At 26.3% G+C, this 11,180-nt stretch overlaps 1 protein-coding gene across 1 annotated transcript; it reads left to right on the top strand.

The window, feature by feature from the left end:
• The first annotated feature begins 580 nt into the window (after window positions 1–580).
• LOC145835683 (fascin-like) lies at window positions 581–9,846 on the top strand. The gene is made up of 10 exons (XM_082943378.1): window positions 581–673; window positions 1,073–1,173; window positions 3,413–3,522; window positions 3,902–4,025; window positions 4,586–4,848; window positions 7,146–7,291; window positions 7,651–7,798; window positions 8,537–8,686; window positions 8,871–8,995; window positions 9,271–9,846. The coding sequence occupies exons 1-10, from the start codon at window positions 598–600 to the stop codon at window positions 9,480–9,482; spliced, it is 1,455 nt and encodes a 484-aa protein (XP_082799504.1). The 5' UTR covers window positions 581–597; the 3' UTR covers window positions 9,483–9,846.
• Window positions 9,847–11,180: the final 1,334 nt, after the last annotated feature.

Here is an 11,180-nt window from a genome sequence, read left to right as displayed (position 1 = left end):
TAACTTTAATTAACAGGTTTAAAAATTTAATGAGTTTGAAAGACGGGATTTTCTTGTTTTGTATAAAAAAACTAATTATGCTTTGCAGAAAATAAACTTCATGTTTATTCAAAAAAAAAGCTAAGGCTGTGTTTTAGGCTATCAATTAAATACGCAACAACTTCCTCTATCGAAACGTTATTTCACGAATACATGACAGCATAGCAGTAGCACACACTCACTGTTCATGTGTGCGCTTTTTTCACCAGTCTCTTCGGTTTTCATGCAAAATTTTCGCGTTTAAACTCGAAGTGCAGCTGCCAGAACACTTGGCTCTAAGTTAAAAGCGAAGTTTTTAGTTTTTTTTGTGTTGTTACTTTTTTATTTTAATGGACAAATACTATTAGTAAAGCGAAAGAAAAAGACGAAGAGCTTAACAGCAGCTTAATTATACTTTTGTTTACATTTTGTTTTTTGTTTTGTTTTTTAGACTTTGTTCAATAAACATAATTAAGTTGTTCATACATATATTTCTCTATATCACTATTTATAATTGTTGCACAACATATCTTTATTTGAAGTATATTTTCATTGCAGATTATAACACAGATAAGCAACATGTCGAGCAGCATGGGAGGAAGCTTGCAGTTTACATTCGGACTTATCAATTCAGCTAACAAGTATCTCACTGCAGGTTGGCTTTTTTTTTTTTTTATTAATAAAAACAGTAGCATAATATACTAAAAAAAATTTTTGCAAGTTCTAAACTACAATTTTACTTTAGCTTCTTTGTTACAATTGTTGGTAATAATAACAAAAAAAAAACTAATTTCTAAGTTTGTCAAGTATAAACTAGTAGTTTTTTAAATTGTTGATAATAACTAATTACACGAAAAACTTCTTTTAAATTTTAATATCAAAAATTTAATTTACTTTTGTTTTGGTAACAAGTAGAATTTTCCTAATTATTGGTGGTAAGAATAATTAATTACAGTTTTACTAACAAGGTTTTTTATTATTTGTTACATTCCAAACTACAGCTTTATTTTCTATTTTGACAACACAATTAACTTTTTATTGTTACATTTAACAGAGACGTTTAAGTTCAAAATAGCTGCGAGCGGCGCGTCACTGAAGAAGAAGCAAACTTGGAACTTGGAGCAAAAGGCCGACAGTTGCGATGTCTATTTCAAGGTTTATTCTTTTAGTTTTTCATGAGAAGTTTTTTTTGTGGAGTAAACTTTACTTGAAACATCTGTGTGCAAAAACGATTTAAAACTTATAATGTTATTTTGTTTTAATTCAGTTTACTTAAGTAAATCAAAAAGGTGCTTGCAACTAATCTTATTTGATTTGCTTAAAGTACTCATTTTTTATTTTAGGCTCAATAGTTTTATAGAAACATTATTTCATTTAAACCTTCCATAAGTAGAGTTTATAAAAGGTTGAATATATTCTTAATAAAAAATAAAACAAAATATATTGATTTTTACTTTAAAACTAAAGTGTCTTCAAAAAACCTTAAATATATTTTACGTATTAAACGTTACACTTTTCTTTTCGTTCTAATTTTGAACGGTACTCCTTTATCAGATAACAATGAGCTTAAAACTATGTTTCAGTAAATTTCAAAAACTAAAGCAAACATGAAAGTTTTAAGTAAACTAAATAAAACATTTTAAGTAAAACATTTACAGTGCAAAGTTCAAAACGTTATCTGATTTAAACGAGTATTCGTTTTATAGACGACTGAATCTCAAGTGTTTTAAGTCTTGAGGGATTTCAAACGTTCGAATTGTCTGAACTCTTATGTAAATTCCATTAGTAGGAAAATGCAGACGTTTAACTACATAGCTCTTAATAAGCTTAAGTAAACAAAAAAAAAGTATTCTAGTTTGATTATAAATGCAGAGTTCAACTTCAGTTTGTTTGTTTATAAAAATGATTTTTTAAAGGGTTTTACTTTTTTAGGTTTTTTTAACTAAAAGACGATCAAATATCGTTTACTTTAATCTCTTATCTTGATTAGTTTTAGTTTTTTGGATTTAAAAAAGTATAATAGATTTAAATTATCGAAATTTGTATTTTATAAATTTATTCAAAATATTAGTCCTAATAGATTTGCACAATTAATATAAGTAAGTAGGAACTTATTTTATAATACATATGAGTAAAAATATCTAGATTTTTAAAATAGATCTTTTTGTTAAAAACTTTTACAAACTATAACTAAAATACGTCTGTTGTAGTATTGAAAAGTTATAAAAAATTACAAATAGTTATTTTTATATTAAGTTTCTTCAGGCCATTCTTGTAACAAATAAAACTTAAAAATAATATTATTTTCTTTATAAACTTGAGGTTATTACGCCAAATAACAAAACACATACTTTTGTTTATTTGTTATCTATTACAAGTTCTACAACAGTTATTTATTAAGCTGTAAAAAAACATTCAGATGTCTGCAATTTTTGAAAAAGTAGCATTTAAATATTAAATTAATTACTTTGCCTTGATAATAATGTATTCTAAACAAATAAAACTATTTTAGGGCTGTGCAGGAAATTAAGCAAATGATTGCTTGTAGTACTTTTTAAACAAATAGCTGCAAAGTATTAAAGTAATTGCATTGTTTATTTACTTTGGCAAATATTCTTATTAAAGTTCGGTTCATAAAGTTTTTATTAACACAAACAAAATAATCATAAACTTTTCAGATAATATAATAATATTACTTTCATTATAAATTTTAGGCTATTAAGCTAAAAAACAAAAAAAAGTACTTTTGTTTATTTGTTATCTATAACAAGTTCTACAACAGTTGTTTGTTAAGCTGTAAAAAACAAACAATTGTCTGCAGTTTTTTAAAAAGTAGCGTTTAAATATCAAATTAATTACTTTGCCTTGATAATAATGTATTCTAAACAAATAAAACTATTTTAGGGCTGTGCAGGTAAGTAAACATATGATTGCTTGTAGTACTTTTTAAACAAATAGCTGCAAAATATTAAAGTAATTGCATTGTTTATTTACTTAGGCAAATATTCTTAATATAGCTCGATTCATAAAGTTTTTTTAACACAAACAAAATTATCACAAACGTTTCAGATAATCTAAATACTAGTTAGTTTTAACTTTTATCAACGTTTTAAACATTGGTGAGCATTGAAAAAAATACTTTTTATATTTTGTTTGTGTGAACAAATATTATGGTAAATTTCGTTGTGCAATATTATAATAAATAAACTACTTCTAAATATTAAAATTTCACTTTGAAAGGTACCTAGGGGCAGATTAAAATAAAAACTTTTTCAATTTATAAACAATAATCTACTAACTGTTAAATTTGGTTTATTTATACACAATAATCATATCATAATCTGGATGAGTTTGCATAATTTTTTTTCAAATTTTATATATCACTTGATTTCAGAGCTGCTTAGGAAGGTACCTGGGAGCAGATAAGAACGGGGTGGTCACGTGCGACACCGAACAGCCAGGTGATGAAAACGCGTTTCAAGTCGAATCCACTTCAGATGGAAAGTTTGCACTCCTTGTTATTAGCTTCGAGATTTCGTTTTGTTTTACAACTAACATTGAGTCTTGATAATGAAATATCTATAGTGCAGTTGAAGTATTATTGATTAATTCAAACTAGAGTTAATCAATATTTTTAATGTTAAACAATAAAATAACAAAATAAGCACGTTCGTTCAATTTTCAAACTAAGTATTCACAAGTTTTAAAAAGGTAAGCTTAATGCAGGTTTAAATAATATTAAAAAAGTATCTTCTTATAAAAATGTGTATTTAACTCATCGTAAGTTTAATTTAAAAAGCAAACATAAAAAAAAGTAATAATAGCAAGTTTAAGTATTACATACTTGTTTTATCTCAAACTAAAAATAATATTTTGCTGACAGGTGGGCAATTAAAAGTTCGAAATACGGAAGATATTTTGGTGGGAGTGGGGTCAATTTGAATTGCTTCGAACAAACAATTTCACCTGGTCTGCTTTGGGGTGTTCACCTTGCAATGCATCCACAAGTTTGTTTTGTGAAATTTAAGTTAAGGTTGAATACTAAAACTAACATCAAGTTTTAATTTCATTGTACCAATAAAGTTTGTATATTTTTCCAAAATTTTATAGAAAGTTTGTTTAAAGGAACATAAAAAGTAAAACTTTTGTTTTTAAACTGCTTAAATACTATAAAAATAGTTTTTAGTTAAACAAGTTTATAATGTTTTAAGTATATTAATACTTTAATAAAATATGAGAAAAATAATAAGAAATTACCAAAAAACTGCTTTAAGTTTTGATTTTTCAAATATGTTCAATTTTCAAGAAGAAAATTTCAAAAGTAAAAAAAAAATTCTGGAATATCAAGTTATCTTATTTTTTTGTTAAGAAATATTTTTTTATGAATACTTTTACTTTCAATTATTTATGCTAGCCTTAAGCTTAAACTTTTATACCTCATTTATAAGAAAAGCAAAACAAAAGTATCAGGTTATCAAAAAATTATATATATTTTTACTTTATTTTAAAACCCACCTATAGTTAAAAATAGCATTAAAACCACCTATACTTAAAAATAAAATTTCAGGTGAACATTTTCAACGAGAGGCAGCAGCGGTTCGCCCACACTTCCGACGACGGGGAATCCCTACTGATGAGCAAGCCCACGCCGTGGGGAACCCCCTTCCTGGTGACCCTGGTGTACAGGGATCACGGGTACGCCATTGTGACGTCGAACAACAAGTATTTGTCGGCTACGGGTCAGCTGAAAGAGGAGTGTTCTGAAGAGACTCTGTACACCATAGAGTTTTATTCGGGAAAGATCGCGTTCAAATCCAAATCCAACCACAAGTGAGTTTGAATGCATTGTTTTTATAAAATTTTGTAAAATTTTAAATTAATGAAAATTTGTAAAACAAAACATTGTTTGCTCAAAAATGTGTTAAAATCTTTCAAGTTAATAATGTATAAATTAATTCTAAACTTTAAACTTTTTAACTATAAATATTGTTTGAAGAATAAACTTTTAACAGGATATTGTTGTATAACTACACTGTATGCTCTAGTTAATCAAAATTATTAAGATTAAAACTTTGATATTGTATCTATTAAGTTAACATTCTGCTTACACTAGTACTATACTTTTTAATAAAATTATTTGTTAATGTACATACTTAAATTATATAAAAACTATTGATTATTTTAATATATGTTATTAACTAGTAGTTTACTTTACGTCCTTGAGGAAATATTAATTTGAAAAAATGCATACTTTTTTTTCAAGTATTTTTTATAAAACATGTTTTTAAGTTTAAGTTAAAGTTATATGAAAGCAAATGCTTGTTTAAACTTTAAAATAAGTCTTTGATTAATTTAGTAACTAATAAAATTCAAAAAAAAAATGATGCACTTAGTTTTTCATCTAATAAAAAGGAATACAAAACAATTTTAGTTTTATAAAGTAAGATTCTTTTCTAAAATTTTAATGTATTCTACAAATAGAACTTAGAATAACTACTTTTGGTATGTAACTTAGGTCGCCAATTTCAAAGCTAGCAGACATCCTTAATTAATAACCTGTTATCTTTTACTTTGTTCAAGTTTTGTTGAAAACAAATTTGTAAAAAACTAATACGTAGAAATATGTTAACATAGTTAATGACATAGTAACTTCCTGATAAACGTAAAGTGCAATGCTTTGTGTTCTATTTCTAAGCTGATTAATTGTTCAGTATATCAAAACAATACATTGCAGTGTATAAACAACTGCTCAATTTTTCTTTACCTTTTTTAAAGTAATTTTATGTTTTAAAATTTTAATTTTTAATTATTTTTATTGGTAATTAGAAACTGTAAATGTTTGAGCGTATCACTAAAAAAATTAAAATCAAATATAATATTGATTTTAAAGTCATCTGAGAATAATTGCCTACTGTATGAAAAAAAATAGCATTTATTTTTCTTTATGTTATTTAAATAAAAACAGTTTTGATAAGTAAATATTCAGGCTTATATAAATTTGGCTTTAGACTGGTTAAAACAATCTTTTGTTTTTCTTCAATTTTTATATACTCAAATAATGCTTTTCATATTTGGATAATAAAATATCTTACCGTTTTTACTGAAAATATTTGAAGTTATAAATGTTTAACTACTTATACTAAAAAATGTATACTTAAAAAAATGTATAAAAGAAAAAAGATTATTTTTCGGAATAAATACATTTATTCAACATTTTTATGCTAAAAATTTTAATTTTTATTTACTATAAAAACAAACACAAAAATATTAATGAGTCATTTACTGTTTTAATGTATGAAATTAAGTTGAAATTTGTTTCAAAGTAATTGGTTTTGTTGCACTTTTTCTTATAAAATTCCATGTGTAATTTTATATTCAAGAAAAGGTAATCTATTAAAGTTAATAGAAGTTTAAAAACTCTTTTAAAAAACTTATTTTATCAAAAAGAGCTTAATAACGTCATACGAACTAGTCCTTGAATGAAAATAGACTTTTTTAAATGTATGTAAAGTACTTAGTTTAATCAAAAATATGAAAACGAAGTTTCACGCGAAGTTGTTTTTTTTTTTATGTTGTGCTAAACTATTTCAAGCTGTACAAAGTAAACTTTCATGAAAGTTTACAAACTAAAAATTGATTATGTTCATGCATAATGAATAACGTTATTGACGTCGATAAGCAACTCATACCTTATAAGGAATTTGCGCATTGATTTTTATCACGCTGCTGTTGTTTCTTCACAATTTAACACAAAATAACGCAAAACTTTAGTCATTTAATTTACCTATTTTATAAAATTTAGAAGTTGGTAGTACTTTTATGATAACTAATAATTTTGTAGTTATTATATGCTCACTATTTAACCTAACGATAATAAGTATTTGATATTTGTATAGCTGCTAAATAACTATAAGAAAGTAGAAGTTATGTGGTTTCGAATTGAAAAACAAACTTATTTTTTGGCCTTTGTATGCTAAATTTAAGTATTTAAGATTTTGTTTTTAATTTTAAGGACCATAAAAAAGCCTTCTAACAGTTTTCACAAAAGCTAATAAAGTTCATTCTAATGTGACAAACTTTTAAAACCAACAAAAAAACGGTTCTTAATCTTTTTAAATTCCACACAGGTACTTGGCTCCCATCGGCCCGAAAGGAAGAATTGAAACGAGGAAGAGCAAAGCTGGGAAGGACGAGTACTTCACATTGGTTGATTCGCACCCGCAAGTTTCGCTGATGTCGACAACAAAAAGCAGATTTGTATCTGGAAAACAAGGTTCGTAAGTTATCTTTGTTCCAAACTGTTGTAAACTTTGTATCTGTAGCTTTTAGAATGTGAACAGCTATATTGCATTCAAAATTTTTCGTTCCTACTGTAATAATGTCAATGGAGATTTGACTAAAAAATATTCAAGTTAAAATTTGAAAGTAAAATTATATAATTGTGAATCTAAAACGTACTTACTAATAATTAAACCAACATGATTATATACTTTTACAAGTTTTTTTGTTAAAATTAAATTGCAGGCAGGAAATATTTGCTTGACGTGTCAAAGTTTTCCGACTTCTGTTTCAAATACTGCTACGTAAACTGTCAAACAAGTCTGAATTGTTAAACACACTTGCATTTTTCAGGTTTGCAACTGTCGGCAAATCAGGACGAGGTGGACGTGAAGGAAACGTTCCAACTGGAGATAGAAGGAGACAAGGTCTACCTGAGAAACGACCAGGATAAGTACTGGAGGGTGAACGGGTCGAGTGTGCAAGCAGATGCTACCAAAGAGTTTGTCACATGTTGATAAAAATAATTTAAACATGAACAAAATTTAGTACGTAGATATTTAAAACATAAAGTTGAACAATGGCTAATCGAGCCAGGCAACATCGCCCCTTTAGGAAAACAAGTAGAGAACAAAAAAAATAATTGTATTTAAATTAAAGAGTGAATTATCTACATAGTATAGTACGAATTAATCAAATAACTATTATAATGAGTACTTGAACGTTAAACTAAATGAAAAGCTCTAAACAGATTCCACTAAAAACAAAGTTATTGTATATTCGTACTGAAATTTTACTTTATTGGTGTTTTATTTAGTATGTAAAATTTCAAATAGAAAAATTTTCGCTTAGCTTCAACATTTAAAGTATTTTGTCTTGTAAGTTTAGGTTTAAAACGACGAAATATTTTTAGATAATGGTAATCACTAAGTTTAATTTGTAATACTTTTTAAATTTTCAAAAGTTTAGTTGTCAAGTTACGGTATTTTAGTTTTTTTTTTCAATGCACAAAAACTAATAAAACAAACTACCTACATATAGTCTTAGTATTTTTTGGTAACTTGTGTTGTTGCAAAGCTATAACAAATTTAGTTAAAAAAATTAGGTACAAACTTTTGCATGTAGTAAGGCACCAAACTTGTTTTAGTGATGAAGTAAAACTTAAAAACTAGTTACTAATTGATCTTCAATAATATTTTCATAAAACACCAGTGAAATATCAATTTATTACTTGTAACAGCGATGCAAACGCTGCATTTAAAATCGAATGGATCAGCGGCAAAGTGCGCTTGGCGACATCGAGTGGAGATAAGTTTGTCAACGTGAAAGCTTCCGGCCATCTCATAGTCAGCGAAGCAGCTGAAGACTTCGTACTGTCTCTTACAAACAGGTTTTTATTTGTGGGAAAAACTAAATTGAAACTAAATTTTTGTTAACATTAGCAGAACATTTAAGTTTTACAAATAGGACTTTGTTGAATTAATCATATTAAAAACATTTTTTGTATTTTACATACTTTGCAATAAACATGTAATTTTTCGGTAATATCTTATAGAATTTTAAACTAATTTAAGACCGTTGATTGTGTTGCGTGGAGAATTTGGGTTTGCAGCCACAAAGGGTGACAAAATTGAAGGTAACAGAGCGAGTTATGACATCTTTAAAATGGAGTACAAAGATGGAGCTTACTATATTAAAGGTAAAAGTTATATTCAAAAGTATTATATTTATTTTTATTTTCAACTACAAAAAATAAGCAGAATTTATAATTTTATTTTAAATTTTATACTATTTAAAGCTTATTCATATAATTTGCTTGTTTTTCAGTAATACTTTGTTAGTTTTAAAATGAAATCGTATGAAAAACATTAAAATTGTCAATTCTATTAAGTATCAATTTGAACGAACAACCTTTTAGTTTAAGTGTTTACAAGTTCTCATTTTATATCAATTAAAACTAACATTACTTTCCAGCACCAAACGGCAAGTTCTTATCGGTCGACAATGACAAGAAGTTGAACGCGGGTTGCAACAAGGGAACACCTTTCGTCATCTGCCTGCTCGAAAACAGCAGGCTGCTCATCTCCCCCCAGAGCGATCCCGACTGTTACGTCACTTCCGATCACGTGGGCTTCATGAGCGCAACCGGCAAAACTATCGGAAAGTCTACTAAGTGGGAGTACTAAAAATATTAAAAGAAATATTTGAAATTTAATGTAAATTTGTGGGTTGTCTTATAAAAATAGTCTCAAACTAATTTATTAAATCATTCCTTCTTTTTGTGTCTAAGTGTGTATAACTTTTTATGTACAACTTTTGTTGTTAACGTTTTATTCGTCCAAATCTGTTGATACTTGTACTGGTATTTTAAGTTCGTATTTAATTTTTTACAGCAAAAGTTCAGATTTTTATGAGTCTCAAAGATTCAAATATTTTATTTTTACCAGTAATATTTAAAAAAATCTTTAAGAAGTTTTAAGTTACATAAACTTGTTTTTTTTCCCGTATTCTATTTTTAATATAAAATTATTAAATCAATAAATTGTCATCCTCTAAGTTATTTTCGTTTTTATAGTAATAACAAGTTTAGCCATGTCATTCCAAATTCCTTGTCATTGAAACTTAGATTGTTTAACTTATACAGTTTTTACTAAAAAACTTATCTGTACACATAATTTTTTATCTTTAACATTAAATTTGTTTTTTATATCAAAAAGTTTAAGTTTATTTAGAAAAATTTTTACTGATAACTTCATCCTTTTACTTAAAATATTAACATGCTAGATGGAAGTTTAATTGATTTCAAAGAATGGACAAAATTAAAATAAATATAAACCACAATATTTTTAAGCTTTAAGCTTTAAAAAAATTTTAAACAAAAGTCGTACGAGGAAAAAGTTATTTACTAGCACTATGATCTTTAGAATTGAATAAACACAGTTTGAGTGTAATTATATATATAAAGAACTGTCTTAAATGAACATTTGCGTGATTGGCAGTATTAAATTTTTCCTAAGCTAGCTATGTTTTGTGAAGCCGTGATAAACACTTTTATTCAACTTATAGCTGCACGTAGGTTGCATTCACACGTAGAACAATCCATGTTAAGTTTGTATAAGCTTTCAAGATCCATGTTACAGCTCTTTTATGGTATGGTCGCTCGTTTGTATACGCTATGAAGTATTACCTTACACTGACTAGATATATTAGGCATATACACTTTAATGTATCGTAAACTATATATAATTTTATTGTAAACTAAATATGAAAAGTAGTATAGTAAGGAATTGAATTAATCTAAATGTTTTAAACTAAGTGTTTTATGGTAAAGACAATTAGTTATTTATACTACAAAAAAAGTTTAGGTTTTTTCTTTATGACACCATTTAATTTTTTTCATGCATCGTATTCATAAGCTTTTAAAAAATGTGTAGGGTGTTCCAACCATTGAAACACCGCTATAAATTTATTTTTATGTAAATAGTTGTAATTTATATTTATACAAATTTTAATAGTATATTTTAAAATTACTATGTAATTAAACTAAACATACATTCAAATTTAAAACAACTATATTTCATTGCTATATAAGTTTTATAAAGCAAACGCCGCTCTCATCAAGCACAAAAGTATACATAACGTTGCTAGTTTTTTTGTTTTACAAACTTAAGTTATCGTGTTCAAACGTGATAAAAGTTTTTTTAATAATATTTACACTTTTATTAAACATTAAAAAAATGAAAGAGATACAGATTTTCTTTGAACAGTAGATAAATAAAATTTAAGTATGAAACAAATTTAGTTCCAAAAACAGTAAGTAATGTTTATAAACTAACATTTTTATAAAATGTATAAAAAAAAACATCTTTTTTATATCTTAAAAC

Source organism: Thalia democratica, chromosome 5, assembly GCF_965202585.1.
Source record: "Thalia democratica chromosome 5, ktThaDemo2.hap1.1, whole genome shotgun sequence".
Taxonomy (NCBI): Eukaryota; Metazoa; Chordata; class Thaliacea; order Salpida; family Salpidae; genus Thalia; species Thalia democratica.
The sequence above is the reverse complement of the archived record's forward strand: the minus strand, read 5'-3'. Positions and strand labels throughout refer to the sequence as shown.

Bases quoted from the DNA above. Each gene is read 5' to 3' on its own strand.
- LOC145835683 (XM_082943378.1), top strand. From the start codon at position 598: ATGTCGAGCAGCATGGGAGGAAGCTTGCAGTTTACATTCGGACTTATC. The intron at 4,849-7,145 runs GTGAGTTTGAAT...AATTCCACACAG, and splicing joins AAATCCAAATCCAACCACAA to GTACTTGGCTCCCATCGGCC. The intron at 7,292-7,650 runs GTTCGTAAGTTA...TGCATTTTTCAG, and splicing joins ATTTGTATCTGGAAAACAAG to GTTTGCAACTGTCGGCAAAT.